We start from the raw sequence: 23,079 nt of genomic DNA, 5'->3' as shown, positions 1-23,079 counted from the left end.
AGAGACCATTCCAACGTTGACGTTACCTCAATGGACAACGCTCCTTTTTACTTTCCCATCCCAGATTAAATTGGCGCAACACTCTCACTCGTGCCTGTTCGGAACGTTCCTCTGCAACACGGTCAAGGAGCGGCAGGAGAACAGCGTTCCCGATCGGACGTTCTCCGTGTGGCCGTTCCTGTCCGGGCCGATCTACAAGAATCACCTGTACGTGCCGAACCGCGAGCGGGTCCTCTGGCCGGCGCACAACGTGCGCGATCTGCGCCTCTGGAGCGAAGTGTACCTGGGCAGCTGGGGTGGCAATCAGCAGTGTGCCTCGGATGCGGCCGAATATCCGCCCGCCAATCCGGTCGGACACACCACCGATACCACCGCCGTCGGGCCAGCAGCGGGCCGAAGGGGCGTCGAGGGTAGTATCATAACCGTGGGTGAACCGTCGGTGGTGGCCGTGGGTAGCAACGGTGGGGTGGCAGCTGCCGGGGGGCAGGATTTAAACGGGTCCATGACGAAAACACGCTCGTACAGTGATATCAAAGAGGCGACCAGTGGCGGTGCAATGGCGCGCCGTTCCAGCGATCCCAACATGACCGTAGACTCAAGGTAAGTGTGGTGGCCAGCCGTCTGTGGCCTTCCAAACCAGGGTTCACAAATAAATGAAAATATTTCCCTTCCCCCCGACTCGGTAGCATTCTCGGTGGTCCAGTGCTCCATCTATCGCAGGAGGAGAGTTCCATCGATTCGAACCTATCGTCCGATCGGGAAATTTCGCCCGATCCTATGCAACTCAACTCGACCGACGAACACCACTATCATCGGCTTCTGCTGCAGCATCATCTTCGGGGTGGCAACAACACCACCACCAGCCCCCAGCTGACCCTAGACTCCGGTGATTCTTTTATCCAGCACGCGACCGAGAAGCTGCAGCGGCTGACACAAGACTTGAACCAGGTGGACGTCGAGGAGCTCGAGGGTGGCGGCAACAAGAACCAGCCGCAGCAGCGACGCACCTGCAACGGTGACACGACCACCGGAACAACTGACACTTCCGTTCCATCTAGTCTTTTCCTAAGTAACGGCAGTAGCGGTGGCGCTGGTGGTGCTGGTGGAGTGGACAGTTTAGTTGCCGCGGCAACAGCCACACTCATTCCCACTGCGACCACCGACGTGCGTGCCCTGACCACGATGGCCGGTGGAACACCGCCGGCGCACGATCACACCGATAGCTACCGGTTCCAACCGATCGTCCCGGAACTTCCAACGGCGTCCGTACCGTTCGGTCAGCAGCGTAGCAGCTCCCCGGCACTACCCACCGAAGGGCAGAAGAACCATCACCAACCATTACACCAGCGACTATCAGTGGAAGATATCGATGAAAATACCTCCCGGATCATCAAGATCGAAAACTACCAATCGACGGTGGTTGGTGGTGGGCCACGGAACGATGTATCCGACGGTGGTGGCGGTGGTGGTGGTGGTGGTGGCATTCGTAACATCATTGGACGACCGATCATCACCGGGGACGATCTTATGATGGAAAGTGTGGACCTAAGCGGCGTCGGCTGTGACGGTGTTGACGGAGGAAGCTTACTCGTCGGAACCGGAGTCGGTGGTAAATACGACAAGCTGTACAAAATTATCAAACACTTCCTACGGCAACACATCTAAAGACCGAGACCAAAGCGCTTCAGGACCAGGTTTTTGGAGTGTTGTAAAACAGAAAAAGGGATTCCTTCGGTTGTCGGAAAGGTGACCGGGACATGGTAGAACCAATGTTTGGGCGTTATGTTGTACGTTCCCTTTTCGGGCACACACGTGAAAGCACTCGCCAAACTTTTCTACGATGTCCACAAAAATGCAAACTTAGTCCTCTTTTGTTGCGCAAGCATAAAAGAAGTCTTTTGGGGTTCCGCTCACAGGAAGTTCTAAGGCGCAAAGGACAAAAAAGGCACTGTCCATCCTTACGTGGCAGTGCTTACTCTTTCTCTCTCTCTCTTTTTCTATTGACACGCATGACAGAGTTGGAACGGAAACATTTCTCTTCAAAAAAGTATGTCGAGGAGATAAGTTTGATTTTCTTCAAGGCTTGCGAAACGGGTTTGTTATGACTTAGGGTGAGAGATGGGAAAATCTGTGTACATATAATACTTATTTCAAATGTAACAAAACCGCATCGTCGTCGGCATAGAACTGACCACAGATTCGCACCCGAAATTTCTAGCGATAACGTCTGACCGGATCCAGATGCTTCGGTTTCCTGGAGGGAACTTACGGGCGATGCTGAGTCTTAGCGTACAAAACCTGATAGCGATACGAAATGTAAACAAATAAATGAAACATAAACCACTAAACGAGAAACATACAAGAAACGAACAAAAAAGCATAATCTTGTTGGAAGTTTTTTTTTTAATTAAAAACACTCTTGTCTAGAAGATTTCGCATTTCGCGTAATAAGATTGTACACTGTAAAATACCCTTACAAAATTGGGATGAAAGGAATGCAAATGTCTGGGGTGGCTTCTTGCTCTGTTATTGATAACGCGCTAAATGGTTCACTGGAACCCGCCAAAGACTGGCAGAAGAAACTACACTTGATAAGAACTGATTTGTTTACCTTTTTTTTTTTGGTATACCTTACTTTTTTGTCGTAATTCGTTTTTTTATTCTTCTCCGGTTAGAATCAAAGTTTATGTTTTTTTTCTGTGGTTATGTCCTGTTTTTTTGCAATTGTTTATTCTATGTACCTTACGCAGACAAAGTGGAAGTCGTAAATTATTGAAGGCGACATGTTCAATTATATTGCGTCTAATTTGCTACGATTGTGTAATTGAGAGTTCTGGACGTCACGATTGAAAATTACAAGTTATAAAAAAAAATACTCAATGGAATGGACGATGTTTGTTAATTTATATAATAAAAGATGCGAGCACTTTTATCTCATTGAAACACGATACTGGCCAATTGCAGAAAAACAGGTGCACTATAACGATGGTCAAAACGATGTATAATATATTTAGATATGTTAAAATAGCTTTGATAAAACATATGGAAAAGTTTAAAATAAAATGTCCGCTCGTATAAGGAAGGATCCGGTCTCAGATGGGAATATTATAGAAATAAGAGGAAGTTTAATAATACAATCATGCACGCTTTTTCCGACAACCAAAAGTAATCCAAACGGTCTCGTTCGTCTTGCTTGCGTAGGATGTGTGTTTGTAATTCTATTCTGTTATTTGACTTGCACATGTTCACTAATATATTTTTCTCTTTTTGCTACGTCCAGATATGAACCTCTCCGGCTCCCAGAATCGACTAAATTCGTCCTCACCATTGCCAAACGGTGGTCGATCGTTCAGTCCTAACCTTTGGCACGGTTCGATCGAAACCAGCACCGATACGCTGGTGCCGATGGACCAGTACGGACCGTCGGCGTCTTGTGCGTTCCCGCTAAGCCCACATCACACTGGAAATGCAGGCGTTAGTCGACCGGAAAAGCTACAAATGATGACGGACGAGGCAGCGGTGTACGAAAGGCGAAAGGAAGGAGCAGCCGACCAAGTGGCTGAAGATGGTGGTGGTAGTATTAGTAAACTAGTAGCCGTAGGAAACAGTGATAGTAGCAGTCAGCTGGAATTGTTGGTGGCGGTGAACGGGGGATTGGGGAGGATCGAACGGACGGGCGATGATAACAAGGACACCGCCGGTGGGGGAACAACAGTGGGAACCACTACCACAGCGCAGACTGGTGATAGCAACGGATGTGATTTTACTAGTGATAGTCAGGATTACGATAGGGTAAGTGTCTTCGGCGTCAGCTGAGATGACGATGAAAAATGACTGCTGTGAAACACTTCCTGGACCTCAAACTACCACTATGAACTTAAATTACCAGGGCAACGAGCCATAGTCACGTTGCCATAGTTATTTGAGTTTACAAGTCCTGATTTAAGGTTATGCGGGCGTTTGACAGCTGGTGTTGAGTGAAAGTGAGCTTGTAAATAATTTTCTATCTACTTCCTTCCTTTTGTAGAAATTATCAAATCAGCCAACGTCTACGTACACTGGCCGGGCAGCGTACGATGTTCCCGATGGGATCGCAACCCGCGACACCCGTTCAACACCAAAGGAGCTTCTCGATAATCTACGTTCACGGCCACTGCATCAGCAGCAGCAGCAGCCGGAAGTTTCCCCATCCGTGCCGGAAAGTGATCGTGGACCGCCTGCCTCGATTGGTCAACACAACAACTGCAGCGTCAACTACAACAAGCTGAAAGCGAACAGTCTGGCGCGAACGACATCCCCGCCGCCGCCCATTACTAACAATATGCTCAGCTCGATGATGCTGATGGACGAAAGCATCATCATTCAGCCGCAGTTTCAGCAGCTCGAAATCAACGGCAAACAGCCACATTCCGGCACCGGATGCACCGATGCTGGCGAGCGGCTACAGAAGGAGCAGCAGCAAAGGAGACGGCGAAACTCGTCCCTTTCGAAGCACGAAGCACTCATGAGTCCTATCAAACCAACCAATGGAAGGTGAGGGGAATCGAGAAAGGAATTCGATCCACATATCGATCCTAAACCAATTCCTTTCAACCCTTTTCTTACAGTTTATCCCCAAGTGCCACACACTCTCGGTTTTCGACGCCGGGCGTCCGCTCACTGCCACTGACACCACCGAGCACCGTACAGTTTGCGACGGATCGGCCACCGGTTGCGACGTTCTCCTGCCCGGACGGGTTGGCCCATGCCTTGTCCGAGCAAAACTTGCGCCTCCAGCAGATTGTTTACGAGCATCGGGTAAGCTAGCTTAAACTACCACAAATGAGTTTATTCAACTCCACGTTTATGTTCTTTACCTTTTCTTCCAGTTACGCGAGGAAGCGTTACAGCGCGAACTGTATGCGACCCGGTTGGCTCTCATGAAAAAATCCTGCCAGCACTGTTGTGGTAGCAGCGTCCAGCAGCCGGACGGCAACGATGATCCGGTAAGCAGAAGACTCGTAGTGACATACGATGTACACCTTCCGCTGGAGGATCCATTCCTTCACTCCTTTCACAGGCTTTCTAACATGTCCAAAGAGGATTGATTCCTTCAATATAACAAGCTTTCTCATTTGTCCTTTTTGTCTCGTACGAGAAAAAGTGGACAATCTGCTTCACCTTTCGACACAAATGCAAAGCTTAATGCTTTTCTTTTTGGCCACCAGACTCCAGGAAGAAAGGGCTTTAACGTTGTTTGCTCCAAACTTGGTTTGATGAAAAAAGGGGAAAATGGTACATACCGGACGAAGAAGGCAAGATCCATCCAAACTTAAGCCAGGCCATATTTTCAGATCATAAGAATATCCCGCAAAAAGAGAACTGTTTGTTTATCGTAGTAACTTGTGTTGCTTGCGCCTTTTTTAAAAGCGCTTCAAATTCCTTTCTATTTTGTTCCGTTTGGCTGCCACCGTTGATCTGCTTATCTTATATTTTATTTTCTCATCTTCTTTTCTCTATGTTCTTGTCCAATCGTTTTCTACTCGGAAAGCCACCCTAAAACCTTACATGCTGCGCGTATGCTGATTGGCTTAACCGAGAGAACAAAAAAACATGCGATCTAAACCAGCATAACAAACTACCGTCCACCGTCCTCTACTACTACTACTACTACCACCTATATCCTCCTGCCGACCCCTTTAACCAACCCTGAGTGATTTATTCTCCTCCACCATTGGCATTGGCATGTGAAGAGATGAGGTGTTTTTGAACTGTTGTTATCGATACGACTAGTATTACCTATCAACCTGTCGACCAAACCTACCAACCTACCTACCTACCTACTACTACAACCACTAGGTGCCGGTGAGCCTTTCCATAACCAGAGCTGTTGCTACTTTCACTGCCGCTGCTGCTGCTTCCACTACCTTCACCGACCTCGACAGTAGCAGCACTAGCGATTCAAGGACAGTTTGTGGTCGTTGTTGCGTTGCAGGTAGTGGGCCATGTTCACTGCACCACGCCACAACCACCACCACCTCCTACTTTTACCCGACGGTTCAGTGGACAACAAGAAGTTGCACCTCAACCACAACTACTTCTACTACCATGACGCATGAGAAGCAGCAACACCGTTGGGAATGTCCTCCATCAACGAAGGAATCGGATGGAGAGAGCTTGGAATGTCTCGAAGCACCACCGTGCACTTCCCTTCTTCTTTTTTCCGACGAAGAGGAAGACGAAAAGGAGCAAGAGGAGTTCTTGATGCCAGGAGTGGATGGACAATCCACTCCAACTATAGAAGAACAGCAACTTCGTGAGGAATTACGGAAGCATCAGCGTTTGTTTACGCACACGGCTCGCGTTTGCCGTACCGTAAGACGGTTCCTCGAACGTACCAAGCAGAAGAAACATGGCCCGACCGGGGAGGAACTTTTTGCTGGGGAATTTTATCGTGACACACGCCCCCCGAGGGAAACTCCTATGAACTACGATCCGCTAGGAAGCGCCAACGAAGGGCTTGTGTTGGATGGCACGTTTTTGAAACGATACTTCAGCGAAAGTAGCGAGGAGGAGGATGAAAACGATGATGATGATGATGTGGACAGCAGTGTTTTTGGTGGAATTCAAATGATACGCAGAATGGAAGAAACACGCGCAAGAACTTTCTCTTGGGGAAGAGGCAGTAGTGATGATGGTGGTGGTGGTGGTGGCGGTGGTAGTGGACACAAGATTGACGCTGATGTATCCTTCCCCCATCAACTGGTCAGTGATGATTTTAATTTTGCACACTCCTATTTTTGTTTACTTGTGTGTCTTTAGAAAATTTTGTAAACGCGTACTTTTCGGAAACTGTACGCGCGTCCCGATGGATGTGTTTTGTTTCATTTTCTGTGCTATACTAATCCTTCCTTCAAGGTTCATTAAATAAAAACCCTCTAACTCAACAAACCGATAACTTATCACTCTCAAAAAAGAAACAATCAATTGTTTTTCATTGCATGTTTCATGTGCTTCACAAAGCGGTTTTTGATTTTTGTTTGAGTTTAAGCTTGTTGTTGAGTTTATATAAAAAGGATGAAAATGAAAAAAGAATAACCCAATTGTTCCAGACAATCGTTGAAAAAAAAAGTTTCCCGCTCCGAGTAGTGCGAGAAAAAAGTTGTTTCCTGCCCCGAGTGAGGATCGAACTCACGACCTTAAGATTATGAGACTTACGCGCTACCGACTGCGCTATCGAGGCTGTGTGTTAGGAGTGGGGATAAAGCGTAACAAAAGTCTAGGTAGAACGCATGCAGAGCTTCTCACGGTGAAACATACTTGCGTTGAAATATGGGACTGAATTGCAGCGAGAGGTGGGCCATCGATGGGGGATTTATTTGACCATCGTTTTTGGCTGTTTCCAAGGGAAAAGAAACTTTGTTTAATATATGCTGTTGGATTGCGACTAGAGTATAATATTGCAATTTTTTTTTAATGGTTTCCAATGTGCTTCAAGTGTGTTATGGTGCGGTGGAGAGTTCGATGGCTGTTTAATTTTTTATGTTTTTTTTTACTCCCTTTATCTATGTTCTCTCTGGTGCAGATGATCGATTCGATGAACGAAAACGCATCCAACTGTTCCTGGGAGGCGGTGGATGACCGCAGTGCGCCTTCGTCCGGTGCCAACTCATCGCAGCAGATGCAGTACAGCAGTGGCGTCGGTAGCAGCAGCGTCCTGTGGGTGCCAGACCATGCCGTCACGCGCTGCACCACCTGTCAGACCGAGTTCTGGCTCGGCCTTCGCAAGCACCATTGCCGTTCGTGCGGTCAAATCTTCTGCGCAAACTGCTCCGAGTACTCGGCACACCTGCCGGACGAACGGCTATACCAGCCGGTGCGATTGTGCGGTCCCTGCTACCAGCGAATATCGTCGACCGTGGCCCCCGCCGTCAATTCCACCACCAACACCAACACCTCTAGCTGCGCGCCGGGCACCGTTGCCAACGGAAGTGCCACCAGCTTATACCGGGCGACCAGCAACAACAGTGCGAGCAATCTGTCGCGATCGGCCGGCAATAATCACCCCTCGGTGCATTCGATGATGGCCGAATGGAAGCACGAGGGCAACGCGCTCAGGGGCAGCTCAGAGCCGCCGCGGGTGAACGAAAGTTGCTGCAAGCAGAACGTCGCCGCAGCGGCATCGAATTAATCCCAAGACACTCTGTCTCTCTCCGACTCCCTAATTGCCCCCTGTTGTTTTTAAAAGGCATCACCCAAAGGGAATGTGCCCCAAAGTCAGCGTGGATTGGTATAACTTTTCCCCAACATTAACCAACACAAACAATTATTTATCATCGTCACTAGACTGGCAAGTAATCATTTTCATTGGATATAGATTTTGTTATACTATGGCCCCTCCGCTCTGGAATGTACAGAGCTCCATCACATGATCGATTACATTTGATTATCTTTGTTATTGTTTTTATACGCCTACGTTCTTCACTATTTATTACTATTAAAAAAGGAAGCTTACCGCTACTTTGCCCCTTTACGATAAGATGCTCCTGGACTGGACTGCGTTTCCTTAACAATCGGTTTGGTTTTCACTGGAATGAGCAATCAAACAAAAATCAGTGTAAAAGAAAAAAAAAGACTCGCAAACGATAATATATGTATGTACATTGCGGACTCATTATTACACATTAAGCACGTGCGTTTGTCGACCTTTTTTCGATTGAGTTTTTTTTTTAATATTTTGCCTTTTGTTTTATCAACTTTGAATGCGTTCAGCTAACGCTGTGTGATTTGGTCAGAAACGGTTAGACTCTATTTTTGCAAGTTATGCAATGTAGAGCAAAAACATAGGGGATTAAAGAAAGCTGGTCGTTATCAATTATAACTTATGTGGCAATACAAAAAATGGTGCACCTATATCTGGAGGAATGAAAATTAAATAATATTAAAACCAAAAATTGGAAACCTTTTAGGGAAAACGCATTGAGATCGTAAAATTGACAAAATCAACGGTATTAGAACATACAATGAGAAAACTATTCCTACGAGTGGCCCAACCTCCAAATGTGGAAACAAACAAAAATAGGCTCGAAACAAGCAATTATAAATAAGAAAAAGGTATAGTGTGGAAGCCACAAAATCGCAAGAAAAAAAAACAAAAAACAAAAACACAAAATAACAGAAAACACCATCGAGAACACAAAGAAAATGTATACATAGATAAACGAAAACAGAGCAATGCAAATACACATGGGAAGGATATATCGTTTAAAAATTGTAATCAGCATAGCTAACAAATCAAAGGGTAGTTCTAATATCGCAGCCAAGTAGAACAAGAAAGCAAAAACAAAACTAGGTTTTGACGCAAAAATCAACACAAGCAGCTAGAAACGATTTCCTTCTTAGCTCCCAATGGTACGCCCCTCGCTGCTGTGCATGCTGCTATCCAAATAGTAAAAGAAAAAAAAACACACACAGTAGATAAAAAGCAAATAATAGACGTACTGTAAGCAGTCTATAACATTTAGCAAACAACCCCGATCACGTGGCAAAACACAAGATTATTACACAGGAGTGTGAGTAGAGAAAAGTTTTTTACGTTTTTTTCATCTTCCTTTTTTAAACATATAATTTCACCTACAAGACAAGAACTAAGTAAAACGATAAGGAACTGTCACACGAAATATACATCCAGCTCGCGCGCACGCAGAGATTCCCGTCTCTGGAGGACCGGAGATGAGCAATCACTTTCGGGGGAAATACCGGTTGCCACCGATTCCACCCAGCATGGCATCAACAACTAGTTGACAAACTAATAGCATTATAAACAATTGTATCGTACCGCAAACAAACAAAAAAAACAAATACGTGAAATACACAAACAGCAAAACTACAAAATAACAGTTTGGTACGGTTTATCGCAGTTTTAGTTTTTTACTGAAAGAAATTAGGTTAAAAAATGCCACAATTTAAAACAAAAACCATAAACCAAAATTGTTCTCAAAGTACAATTGCAGAATAGATATGGAAAGGGTTCTGGAGAACCAAATTTAAATTTAAAACTTCTGGAGTTAGGCTCAAGATTTTCACCTCACGTCATCTTCATCTCACGGCTCATCTCACTCGCCGCATTCCATCGTCGCAGTGAGCCTTCATCTTGCAGCAACAGCTGAGATGAACGTTGCGCATGCGCTGGTGTTGGTGAACATCCCGGCCGGCTGTTTAGGGTAATATGGTGGTCAAACGTACGCTTACAAATTATCACAAATTGCTTCGTTTCGTTTTACAATTGCTGCATTTCTTTTCTAATTTCTTTATTTTTGTTGGATGATACACGTAATGTTCTATTTTAGGAAAAAAAATGGGAAATTCCGTTGTGGTTCCCATGGCTACCTAGAGGTTTAACCTCTTGAGTCCGTGCAAATGCGATTAAACTAAAAACACCAGTCCGAAATGGATCCAGATCAATTCTTCAAATTACTTTCCCCTTAAAAGTTGTAATTTTTCCTTCATTTGGAAATGCGTAATAATCTGAAGAAAACATTGTACTGGGGTTGTCCATAGGACCCCCATGCTTCCTTAGATTGTTTTTGTTTACATAATTTCACACGGAACGGTGCGCCGGATGGCCTGTCACAGATTGCGAGACGAACTGATATCACGACGATACGCGGGTGGCGTGCGGATTGTCGGACGCAGATTTTTCCTTCTCCCGGTCGGCAGTGTCTTTATCCAGTAGTGGCCGCACAGTCATCTTGCTATCGTGGTTCCAGCCAGACGGATTGCACGGACGGACACAACGGCAGCTTCGCTTCTCCTGAGTGTTTCGCTTTTTTGCCCTTCGGTTCTTCTGTGTGTCAGCGTTCGACCTGTCCAGGGCGCTTGTCTTATCTGCTGGTGCTTGATGGTGGCGTCGTAACCGAGTGTGCCTGAGGTTGACTTTGTCCGCATCTCATCGCCTTATCAAACGGCAGAAGTGTTGTGGATGTGCTTAGTTTTCATTTGCTGACGGGTGGCTTAACGGAACGTCGGATATTTGTGGACCGCCGTAGCTACTACATCTTCTTCTCGACGTTCTTGTGCCAAAACTAGCCCGAGTCGGAGCCAAAAGTCAACGCGTTTGCCAAGAGATAGAAAGTGACCAAAAAGTATACGTATAAATGGCCAGCGGAAAGTACAACTTTGCCATCGATCGCGGGGGCACCTTCACCGACGTACTGTGCATCACGCCGGACGGGACGGTGCGCACGCTGAAGCTGTTGTCGGAGGATCCGGCCAACTATCCGGACGCCCCGACCGAAGGTATCAGACGTATACTGCAGCAGGAGACGGGCCGAGCGCTTACACCGGATGGGCTCATAGACACGGGACTTATCGGATGGGTCCGGATGGGGACGACGGTGGCCACCAATGCGCTGCTGGAACGGGCCGGCGACCCGGTGGCGCTCGTCGTGAATCGCGGTTTCAGGGATCTGCTGCAGATCGGTAACCAGGCGCGGCCAAACATCTTTCAGCTGGTAAGCAATTTACTCTGATTTTTATTGGTGTTAGAATCGTAGCATGCGAGCAAACTATGCGAAATGTAAGTGAAATAAACGATCAAGTAGGCTTGGTTAGAGGTTAAATCAGATCCGTTACAGCAACACACACAGATAAGCAGGAATAAAACAAAGATAGGACATTTTATAGATCGCGTAAGGCGTTATACGTATGGCCTCTGTAGAAAACATAAATATGTAAAGCTTTGTAGAAAATTTAAAAGAAAGAACAACAGTCTCGGTAGGGATTCATCTTAATGTTGTAATTCAATTTCATTTCTGGTCTCAAACAAGGGTACAGCAATACAGCTTGCTGAGATTCATTACTACAATCGGACAGGACAGTATCGGATACGAAAACTTCTAACTGAATTTTTCCATTTATTTGTTTCCCTTTAGAATATTAAAAAACCAACCAACCTTTACCGGGAGGTAATCGAGATCGATGCGCGTCTTGTTCCGGGTCAGGAAGGCATTTGTCAGCTAGGAGAGGGCATTACCGGCGGTTGGAGACGCCTAACGGGGGCTTCGGATGCGACGTACCTCGAAATGATCCCACTGGACGAGGTGGACCTGCGAGCCAAACTGACCCAAGTGCTCGCGTCCGGAACCCGTTCACTGGCGATCGTTTTAGCACACAGTTATGCCTGCCCGGAGCATGAGCTCCGTGTGGGAAGTATTGCGCGCGAGATGGGCTTCCAACACGTGACGCTATCGCACGAGGCCATGCCAATGTGTCGGCTGGTGGCACGCGGGTTCACTGCTTGCGCCGAAGCATACCTAACGCCGCACGTCGAGCGTTATCTGGACGGATTCCGGGCCGGATTCCGCGATCAACTGCGTGGCGCGGAGGTGCTGTTTATGCAGAGTGATGGTGGTTTGACGCGCATGGAAAACTTTCGGGGAGCACGCGCCATCTTGAGTGGACCGGCGGGAGGAGTCGTCGGGTACGCGGTGACTGGAGTTCGCGATGCAGCTGGGGAGGATGAGCAGGACGCGCTGGTGGAGACACCACCGTTGATAGGGTTTGATATGGGCGGTACCTCGACGGATGTGTCCCGGTACGCCGGTTCATACGAGCACGTGATCGAGAGCACGACGGCAGGTGTTACCATTCAGGCTCCACAGCTCGATATCAACACGGTTGCGGCTGGCGGTGGATCACGTTTGTTCTTCCGCAGCGGACTGTTCGTCGTGGGACCGGAATCGGCCGGTGCGCATCCCGGGCCGGCCTGTTACCGCAAGGGGGGTCCACTGACGGTGACGGATGCGAACCTTATCCTCGGTCGGTTACTTCCGGAGTACTTCCCGGCCATTTTCGGACCGGACGAAAACGAACACCTTGACTATAATGCATCGCGGTCTGCCTTTGAGGCACTTCGGGAGGAAATCAACGAACATCTGGCAACGGATGAGGCCGGAACGGGTCCGCTCACACTCGACGAGGTTGCCATGGGCTTCGTGCGAGTTGCCAACGAGGCAATGTGTCGGCCCATTCGCGCGTTGACTCAAGCACGAGGCTACGACACTGCCCGCCATGTGCTGGCGTGCTTTGGAGGTGCTGGAGGTCAACACGCGTGCGCCATCGCTAGACAACTCGGAATGCGCCGGGTCGTGATTCACAAGTACGCCGGCATCCTATCCGCCTACGGTATGGCGCTGGCGGATGTGGTCCATGAGGCACAGGAACCTTGCGGGCTGGAGCTATGTCCGGAAAATCGTGCCGCGTTAAAGGAACGTCTGCATGCCCTTTCCGCTCGCTGTGTGGAGCAACTGGAAAGCCAAGGGTTCGCACTGGCCAACGATGGGATCACGCTGGAGCCGTACCTTCACTTGCGCTACGAGGGAACCGACTGCGCGCTCATGTGCACTCCGGATCGGGTGGTGGAAAACGCGGACCATACCGTGTACGGTTTCGGTGACTTTGGGCGCACGTTCCGCGAGCGTTACCGGAGCGAGTTTGGGTTCGTTCTGGAGGGTCGTCGCATCCTTGTCGAGGACATTCGCGTCCGGGGCTGCGGACGAGCGACTCTGTTCGATGAACCGGACATCCCGGCAGCGACTGGTCCGATCTACGCGGAGAAAACGACCGTGGCTTACTTCGAAGGCGTTGGGCGGCAGGTAACGCCGGTGTATGACTGTGCCAAGCTGCGGTACGGTCACACGATCGATGGACCGGCCATCGTAATCGATCGCCTCTCGACGATCGTGATCGAACCTGGCTCGCAGGCCAACGTTACCCGTCGCGGGGATCTGGTGATCGAAGTTGATGCCCTTGTGGACGAATCGGCCGGCGGTGGCCGAAAGATCGTTGACGAGCGGCTCGATGCCGTGCAGTTGAGCATCTTCAATCACCGGTTCATGAGCATCGCCGAGCAGATGGGACGCGTGCTGCAGCGGACGGCCATCTCGACCAACATCAAAGAACGGCTCGACTTTTCCTGCGCCCTGTTCGGACCGGACGGTGGGCTGGTCAGCAATGCCCCACACATCCCAGTCCATCTGGGTGCCATGCAGGAAACGGTTCAATACCAGCTGCGGGTGCGCGGAGGTACACTCAAGCCGGGCGATGTCCTCCTCTCGAATCATCCGCAAGCCGGTGGCTCGCATCTTCCCGATCTGACCGTAATCACGCCGGTGTTTGCCGGCACGGACGACCAGCGGCCGGTCTTCTTTGTGGCCTCACGCGGACATCACGCGGACATCGGTGGCATTACACCCGGCTCGATGCCACCACACTCGACATCGCTCGATCAGGAAGGGGCCGCCTTCAAGTCGTTCCTGCTCGTCGATGGAGGTGTTTTCCAGGAGGCCGCGATCGTGCAGAGACTCACGAGTCCTTCGCCGACCTCTGGAGCTCCAGGGACGCGCAACCTCTCGGATAATCTATCGGACCTTCGAGCGCAAATTGCCGCGAACCAGAAGGGCATCCAGTTGGTGTCGGAGTTGATCAACGCGTACGGCCTGTCGGTGGTGCAGGCGTACATGGGCCATATGCAGGCGAACGCGGAGCTTGCCGTGCGCGATATGCTGAAGGCGATCGCCCGGGAAACGCTGTCCCGAACGGGTCGCACGGTGCTTGAGGCCGAGGAGCACATGGATGATGGAACTCCGATTCGACTAATCGTGCAGATCGATGCGGATCGTGGATCGGCGGTTTGCGACTTCACTGGCACCGGGTCCGAGGTGGCCGGCAACTGTAATGCCCCCCGGGCCATCACCCTGTCGGCGTTGATCTACTGTCTGCGGTGCATGGTAGGCCATGATGTGCCACTGAATCAAGGTTGTCTAGCCCCGATCGAGGTTCGCGTCCCACCGGGATCTATTCTTGACCCGTCCGAGGGAGCTGCAGTCGTCGGGGGAAACGTGCTGACGTCACAGCGTGTCGTGGACACCGTGTTTGCCGCTTTCGGTACATGTGCGGCATCGCAGGGATGCATGAACAACGTCACGATCGGGGACGAGGGTTGGGGATATTACGAAACCGTGGCCGGTGGAAGTGGAGCCGGTCCGGGATGGCACGGAACGGGAGGTGTGCACACGCATATGACCAACACACGCATCACGGACCCCGAAATCTTGGAGCTGCGCTATCCGATCATCTTACGCCGGTTCACTTTGCGTGATGATGCAAGTGGAGGCCGTGGAAGGTGGCGCGGAGGGGACGGTGTCCATCGGGAGCTTCTCTTCCGTAAGCCCCTGATGCTGTCGGTGCTCACGGAGCGACGTACGCTACGCCCTTACGGGATGGCAGGTGGAGGTCCGGGAAAAGCTGGTCTCAATCTGCTCCTGCGTGTTGGTGATTCAACTGGCTCGACGCGTCCGGTGAACATCGGTGCCAAAGCGGCCATCCAAGTTCGTGCCGGCGATGTGTTCTCGATGAAAACTCCCGGCGGAGGTGGTTACGGTGCACCGGAGGACGAGGAGGAACCGGTTCGGGGCGTTGTAACATTGGCCACCGACGGCTATAATCATCCGCTCGCTCCGTCCTCGAAGGCGTTCATTGAGCGCGGCAGCGTGTACGAGTACCGGATGGCTCAGGAATCGGTCTGATGGCACGAGGTTGGGTTTAACTTTAATTTTTACCTCGTCCTGATCGTTGTCCTGCTGATCATCGTGATCGTAATGTTTAAATAGCCACCGGAGAGGCGGGTGACTCCGGGCCAGAGGTTCGGTTTCACTTTGTCCCTCGATGGAGATGGGGAGAAGTTAGGAGAAACGTAAGGCAACGAAGCACAAACATCACGAGTGTTCACTCAAGTTGAAATTAAAATCAAATTCTAACAAATCAAACCACTTCCTCTCTCTCGCTCCCTCTCTGAGCAAATGGTTCTTCCATAATATTTCTTCTCTACCTTACCTTTCTACATTACATAGATCGAAGGTTAGGGCATAGGGTTTTCTTCTCTCCCTTTTAACATAACGGGTAGCTTTAAAATGTAGGAAGTTTTACCGGAAAGTGTTTGCAGGTATCGTAGTACGGGTAGCGTAATTCTCTAGGGGCCACTTATTAGGACATTAAGACAACGATGGGGAGAGTTCTAAACTTCGTAGAGTTAGTTTGAAACTTTGATACGTAACCAATTTTTGCCTTCCCTTACAATGTAGCCAAATTCAATAAAGTATTCAAACGTAAATCATATATCGAACACAATTGGGTGAGCTATTTCCAGAACAATGATGACAATGACAAACAGGATGCGCAACAGTCGAAATAAGATGAATTTGGTAGATTTTTTAATTATTTTTTTTTTGTAGATTTTTAAAGGGAGCATATTATCTTAGCAAACTCTACTTACCTTACGGTCGCGAAAGACATGACATTTCATTTAATTCAATGAAATCGCACACTTTTCTGTAGGACATGATCTTTTTTTTCGAATTTTCTATTTTATTTTTCGTTCCTTCTCGGTGCTGCTCACAGCTGGTTGTTACACGCTTATTGTGTTTTATTTTTTCACATATAAGGACATTTTTACACTGTGCAAAGAAGTTACGTGCTCTTTGCCTCCTCGATGGACTGGACGAAACACGGTGGCATAAATGTATTACTCACACGTCAAAGTGACCACTGAAGATGAGTTTGTGAAATGGGACGTACAAAATGCCACACATACACTTTTTCCAAATTCACTGATTTCTTTTGGCTAATCGAAACGAACAAAATATGGAGCACAATTAACGCAGTCAATGAATCACCGCCATTTTGTTTTGATTTATTCAACTCCTACGCTGATTCCGACAGTATTTCGGTGGCCATGCGCCGCAAAAACAAATGAAGAAAAAATCTATTTCATCGACAGAACAGTGGACTAAATGTTCGGTTTTGAAACATGCTTTTCTTTCGCAAAATATTTAATCACCGGTTTACTTTAAATAGTGCAACCCGTTGTCCAGTTTAGTGCGCTTTTCATGTTATCTACGTAATAAAACCAGTGAAGTGCGCACGATTTGGATTTATTCACATTCATGGCTTACTTTTCACCATCTCACTCGCAACTTACAGTAACGCACGACCTCTTTCAATGGGATCAGTTTGTTTTCATTTTCTTACTAGCTTTCTCTTACCTATCTAAGATGTTAGGTTTTATTTCAGCTTCATTTCATTCGACTCAGCAGAATACAGCGGTTGCCCGAGAAATGTACGCCACATTTTTTTTACACAATCATTGATGGCGCTTTTTAACAATCTACCATCCAATGTTCTGCGACCTATTGTTCTTCGCGACACCTTTCAACGGTCATTGGCAAATTATGTATATACACATACACACCCACACGAAACCGGTCGTTAGCAACCTTCCTCCGAGACGTCCCGAATCAAACTGAATTGGTGATCTAGATTGCGCACGATTTGGATTTATTCACATTCACCATTCACCTGTTTGTTTCATTCTTTTTCTTCGTTGAGTGGATTTTCCTTTGGTTCGTTTTCGATCATGAAAGCGAGATGCGAAATTTCCTGTACAATCCACTCCACGGTGCCATGTCCTTAGGTTAGTTTCAATTTAATACAATTTTAAATGAAAAAGGATCAATAGTACGGGGCAGTTGGTCTCTTATGCTGATGCGACTTAAAAAAAAACAATATGACCATGTTTATTACAACGATTTGCCCCTCGTCTGTCCCCTATACTTCTGGTTTGTTTTAATTCATTGTTTTTATCACAATTTTATTTACCTCCTGCTGTCGTCATCCTAACCGGTACGATTTTGCTGGTTTGTTAAAGTTTCGCAACAACTGTTCCCTTCCATATCTCATGGCCGAACGGTTATTTCGATGAGCGAGAGTGTCAACAGCCTACAATATGTTAAACTGAAAACACTGATAAAGGAATCGCCTTCGCTTTTTTGCTCTTAGCCGGTAAAGTGTGAACCGCCATTGCCGGTCGCCAAGGTGACACCAGTGCTGACTCCGATGGGACCATTGGACCCGTTGCTGCTGCTGCTACTTCCGTTGCTGTTTCCATTCATGTTTTCTGCCACCGGTGTTGAAGGTTTGTTGTCATCTGCAAGAAAGGAAGTGATCAATGTTTGCCTGGGTAGCAGAAGGTTGAGGAAAAAACAGTCAGCAAAGGATCATCCGAAGCATGTCCCGGGAAACGCCGCAATTGGTAGAGTATGGTGATGAAAGGTCAGGTTTCCATGAAGTGGGCAAGAGTTTTGTGAAATAATTTTGTACGAAGAATAATGAAATAGAAATTTCGGGTGTTTAGAACGAAATTAGAAATAGTGGGTGTTAAGTCATAAATCGAACAAAACATTGAAAACAGTACAAAATAAAACTGAAAAAATATCAAGGGAAGAAAACATTCCAATTTTCGGTAAGCAATTAAACTAGTAAACACAAAATTGAAAATGAACACAAAACAATTGTTGGTACGCGTTTTGATTATTGTTTCAGTTTCTTTGCTTTTTTTTATCTGTCGTCAGTTTTTACATCATCACCTAATAAACATTTCCTACTGATAGTACTCGAGTACTATTCCTGCTGCACTGCAAACGCTCTATCTGGGCTCCTGTTCACTACATTCTCGCAATTCTCCTACCAACGTTCTACAACTCATATGCTCCGCAACACATTGTACGCCATTTACTTCCTTATATTTCCTTACTTTGTTGCACTGGTTGTTTCCCTTTCCTAGTCACACACGTTTTGTATGGTTACGATTTATTAGGTTTTGTTTGGATATTTTTTCTGAAACTTATCTTTTCCTTTCTTGTTTGCTTTCTTCGTCAGAAGATAGGATCTAAAGCGGTATCGTGGTGTCCTAGGCACTACACCATATAGAGATAGAACTAAACTTTGTCTCCTATACTAAGTTAAGGATAATAATAAGCATACGGGGGGGGTGGTGCAATTAATTATATTGTTTTGCTGGTAATAATTATAAAAATAATCTTTACCTCATCTCCGACTGCTTTCGATTGGAGTTTTGGAAAACAAACCAAAAGAAGAAAAAATGCTCTTACCACCTAACTAAAGGGATCCAAACACTATTACATTAAAGCAGACAGAGTTTGCATCCGTTTCTGAGTGTTCAAAATCGAATAGAAGAGGAAAGTTATGAAATTATGCAGCATCTTACTTATCTACTCGCTTTAGTATCCCTTTCACGACGGTATGTGTGGTTTGTTGCCTAACGTCGATAATGCACAATCTTAAGTGTAAAATAAAACGCAATGATAAGAAGCCAAAGAGAATAAAAAAATAAAACTAAAGTAAGAATCTGTCCAGTGTATGGGGGATAGAAGAGATGTGTTTAAAACTAACATGTAAAATTATACAATGGAACCAATCGATTGCTTCTTACGCACTAAATTATAGTCCCGAGGGCGAAGGTCACCCGAATTCCGTTTTCGGTGCTTCCACACCGTGTTTGGTCAAGCGTCGCTTCAGCATTGATGGAATTTTCGGAACCATACCAAAAAGTCGATGCCCCTCTCTCTCGATTCTCGTGAACAAAAGCGAGACTTTACGCTAATGGGATGTTTTTTCTCTCTCTTCTACAAAACGAGCATATTAGAAAACAACGTCACAAGGACGAGCAAACTGCAGCAGAAGATTGGGGGTGTGTTGTGTGCGTGCTTTTGCAAATGTTGGTCTGAACTGTTCAGAGCATATCCGAAGGTGACGGCTATATTGTTTACTCTTATTCTGTATATACAACGAAAGTCTTACACTAAACGCTTTTGGGAATTTAATCCCAACCTCCCCAAAAACAACCAGAGGTTGTGTGTGCGCATGTAGTTACATATCCTTTCCAACCCCTTGTTTTTTTTTGTTTGCCAATTCCACACTTTCAATGTTTTTTTTAAGTCGTTTGCCGTGAAAATCTAAATCGTATCATTTTCACCAATTGTCACCTTCGCGCCGTACCGTACACACAGCATCGTTTTCCTTTTGTCCGATCTGAGATCTTGTGGAAGAATAGATGTGGTTGTGCTTGTGCGCTCGCTATGCTGCTATAGAGGAGCATATTCGTATTTACATTTTTATTGTTCGTCAAAAAGTACTCCGAGGAGAGGAACAGCAAGATTATCATGTGTGTAGAGCTTTAACATTTTTGTTTCAAATGCTTTGCCTCGTTCTAGGCGAGAGCGATCTCAAGGATATACAAATCCATCATCGCACGCCCTCTCTGTCTCTCTCTCTCTCTTAGAGTGTATGGAACACAGTGAGGCCCATCGTCCAGGAATAAAGAAGTATCTCAACGAGTCAAATAAATATTCCTAAACCTTTTCCATATACCACATGTAGCCTTTCGTGAGAACCGTCTCACCGGTTGTCACCCCTTTGCGCGCCATTGTTAAGCCCTTCTACAATAACGGGCGCCCCGCCGTCTGCACTGTTCCCTATGGCGGACTTCTTTCCGTTCTCCGCGCCGTGAAGATGTGTCGTGTCCATTGGCTCCACATTTGAACGGTCGTCGGGCGTACTAACACCACCGGGTGGTGAGGTACGCCGCTCACGTTTCGATGGTGGAAGCACCAGTTCCCGTTCGGCAACAACGTGATCCTCGGCCGACGGTTCAACGACGACAGTCTTATTATTACCTGCTGATGCCGCTGTTCCACCGATCGGGGTGCTGGTACCCGAAGTCGTCGTCGCCGTCGTGGTGCCCGTTTTCGTCGTGGTCGCTGATGGTGGTGTTAGGGGGCTGGCACCACCTACGGTGCCACCGTCGGGATTATTACCACCACCGGTACTGCTGCTGTTGCCATTACTATTCACACCCGCTGTGGGGGAAGTGGACCGTTGACGCTGGTGCTGTTTCTCTAGCACCGTCGTACCATTATCGTCCGCTCCGTTGTCATGTGGAAGAGGTGGTGGCGGTTGTGTGGTGACATTCACCGGATCGTCCTTCGCGTTCGACCCATCGCCACTCGCCGCACGATCGTCTTTACCGTCCTTCGCCATCGGGTCGTCGTTCCTCGCGTTGGAGGCACCCGTTCCATTCGCTTCCATCACCGGCGTTGTTTCCGGGGGGGTTGCATTCAAATTGTCCCCGCGCGGTGGGGAGGACGACACGGGACGTTTGGTTCCCGTGATTACTCCACCGGTAGTAGTTCCATCATCCAGCTGCGACGATGATCTACCGCCGCTAGTCGCATCGTTGACGGTCGATTTGATGACATTCGTGACACTGCTGTTCGTGTCCACGAGGGGTGTCAGCACGGATGGGGAGGGTGCGCCTATCGTTGATGGTGGCGAACGGGACAGCTTCAACACCGAGGGCGACAACGATGAGTCATTACCATCACCGCGAGATGGTGCTGGAGGTCCTGTGCTGTTAATACTAGCGACGTTTGTACTATTTACATTGAGTTCCGGCACCAGCGGACCGGCCGGCGATGAAGGGATGACGGAAGGAGGGGCAGCTGGAGGAGGGGCAGGATCGGATCGTACGTTCGACGGTGGTGGAGGTCCTCCACTGTTGCTGCCTCCTCGGTGTTGGTGCTGCTGTTGGCTCGCTGAAGAACGTTCCTGGGAGGCCGCGGCAGCCGCCACGAGCGCGGCATGATGATGATGATGGGCTAGCTGCTGCTGCTGCTGTTGATGATGATGGCTTGGTGGTGTTATCACACTGCGTCCTCCACCACCACCACCTGCTCCGGGAGGATGTTGCGGTGTTTGTGCGCCGGGATGGTGGTGCATGTGGTGCAAATGATGACTTCCGGCACCGGCCGACGATGGATGGGACAGCGAGGGATGCGGCAGTGGTGGCTTGCTGCTAAGCGAGAGTGGCGAAGCTGCCGCAGCAACTGCGGCCATTGCGGCGGCCGTGTAGTACGGATGCGGGGCGGTCGCGGGACTGTTGCTGTTGCTAACGCCACCGCTGCTGCTACTGGCGGCCACCACCGGGGATGAGGGAGAAGCTCGGGTGGCCGGATGTGGCGATGGATGGGTGGACGATTTGCTGGACGTCAGGGCCAGCGGGGCACCGTGGGGCGAAGTGAGATGATGGTGCGGGGACGGTGCAAGATGATGCTGGCCACCGTTGTTACTGCCGTTCGCCGACGAGACGACAACGCCAGCCGGTGACCCACCGGAAGAGAGGTTCATCGATCCGTGCGCCGGCGGAGGAATGTGCCCGGCAAGGCTGAGGTTCTGGGCGTTCGCGAGAGCCGCTGCCGAGTGGGACAGATTCAGCCCGCCCATGTGCGCCATCGACGAGTGGAACGCGGAGTTCATCGTCGACGCGATGCTGTGGCTGTAGGCGGCCGCTACCGCCGCCAGGCTTGTCGGGATCGCCGAATGCCCGAGACCACTGCCGGGCGGTGGTGGTTGTGGCACCATCCCGGCCGACGGATGCGATAGGTTGAGCGTCGAAGCCGACGGTGGCTGTGGCACTTGTGACAAACCGAGACCCATGCTCAGTCCCAGCGATGGGTGCAGTGGGTGATGCGAGGGAAGCCCCAGCGGACCACCCTGCGGACGCATGCCGAGCCCGAGCGACGGTGGCAACCCCGGCGGAAGGCCCGGAATGGAGAAGAACTGCCTCGGCAGCGAGTGAGGTGACATCATGTGCATCATGCGTTCACGCTCCCGTTCCCTTTCGCGTTCCCGCTCCCGCTCCCGAGCTGCCTCACGTTCGCGTTCCTTCTCGCGCTGCTCCCTCTCCCTCTGCTCCTTTTCACGCTGCTCCTTCTCGCGTTGCAGCCGCTCGCGCTCCTCCTTCTCACGCTGCTCCTTTTCGCGCTGCTCGCGTTCCCGTTGCTCGCGCAACTCGCGCTCCTTTTCGCGCTCCATGGCCGCCTCCCGGGCTTCCCGGGCTCGCTCTTCCTCGCGCAACCGAGCCGCACGGTGCTCCTCTTCGAGCTTCATGCGCTCGTGAATGCTCGGCATGCCCATCCCGGGCAGCATGCCGTAGATGTTGGGCGAGTACGGAAGCGACGGGTAAAGCGGGTGACCCGCGGGTGAATGATGACCGGCGCGGAGCATCGGGTAGCGCGGATCAAGATAGATCGCCGGATCGTGGTACGCGAGGGCGGCCGGATTGAAGAGATTTGCTAAAATGTCCAAAATACGGGAAAAAGATGCATTAATAAATTATCCGATGCT

The 23,079-nt window shown here is 48.9% G+C and overlaps 3 protein-coding genes and 1 non-coding gene across 5 annotated transcripts in view; 2 read left to right on the top strand and 2 right to left on the bottom strand.

Annotated features, from left to right (window-relative positions):
• The window catches only part of LOC131272048 (myotubularin-related protein 4), a 28,319-nt gene extending 18,823 nt beyond the window's left edge, over window positions 1-9,496 (top strand). The window contains exons 6-12 of the mRNA XM_058273665.1: window positions 65-600; window positions 687-1,609; window positions 3,281-3,792; window positions 4,028-4,533; window positions 4,608-4,797; window positions 4,869-4,985; window positions 7,565-9,496. Of these exons, the coding sequence (XP_058129648.1) occupies window positions 65-600; window positions 687-1,609; window positions 3,281-3,792; window positions 4,028-4,533; window positions 4,608-4,797; window positions 4,869-4,985; window positions 7,565-8,170 (3,390 nt within the window). The 3' untranslated portion in view covers window positions 8,171-9,496. The remainder of the gene's footprint in view (window positions 1-64; window positions 601-686; window positions 1,610-3,280; window positions 3,793-4,027; window positions 4,534-4,607; window positions 4,798-4,868; window positions 4,986-7,564) is intronic.
• On the bottom strand, window positions 7,150-7,222 carry Trnam-cau (transfer RNA methionine (anticodon CAU)). Its single transcript has one exon. It is a non-coding gene; the product is annotated as a tRNA-Met (tRNA).
• A 1,616-nt stretch (window positions 9,497-11,112) lies between the features above and the next one.
• LOC131272186 (5-oxoprolinase) lies at window positions 11,113-16,145 on the top strand. 2 transcript variants are annotated; one of them, XM_058273840.1, is made up of 3 exons: window positions 11,113-11,492; window positions 11,913-12,488; window positions 12,522-16,145. In XM_058273840.1, the coding sequence occupies exons 1-3, from the start codon at window positions 11,136-11,138 to the stop codon at window positions 15,564-15,566; spliced, it is 3,978 nt and encodes a 1,325-aa protein (XP_058129823.1). In that variant the 5' UTR covers window positions 11,113-11,135; the 3' UTR covers window positions 15,567-16,145. The 2 variants fall into 2 exon arrangements, with proteins under 2 accessions (XP_058129823.1, XP_058129822.1); XM_058273839.1 differs by having other exon boundaries at window positions 11,913-16,145.
• Window positions 16,146-18,386: 2,241 nt separating this feature from the next.
• The window catches only part of LOC131260299 (uncharacterized), an 88,607-nt gene continuing 83,914 nt past the window's right edge, over window positions 18,387-23,079 (bottom strand). Inside the window, exon 15 of the mRNA XM_058261995.1 lies at window positions 18,387-23,027. Within this exon, the coding sequence (XP_058117978.1) occupies window positions 20,293-23,027 (2,735 nt within the window). The 3' untranslated portion in view covers window positions 18,387-20,292. The remainder of the gene's footprint in view (window positions 23,028-23,079) is intronic.

This window comes from Anopheles coustani, chromosome 3, assembly GCF_943734705.1.
Source record: "Anopheles coustani chromosome 3, idAnoCousDA_361_x.2, whole genome shotgun sequence".
NCBI classification, from domain to species: domain Eukaryota; kingdom Metazoa; phylum Arthropoda; class Insecta; order Diptera; family Culicidae; genus Anopheles; species Anopheles coustani.
This window is presented reverse-complemented; position numbering and strand designations above follow the sequence as displayed.

What these genes read in the sequence shown, in the direction of transcription:
- LOC131272186 (XM_058273839.1), top strand. Translation starts at nt 11,136, where the DNA reads ATGGCCAGCGGAAAGTACAACTTTGCCATCGATCGCGGGGGCACCTTC. An exon ending in GGCCAAACATCTTTCAGCTG is followed by an intron (nt 11,493 to 11,912) that starts GTAAGCAATTTA and finishes GTTTCCCTTTAG; the next exon opens with AATATTAAAAAACCAACCAA.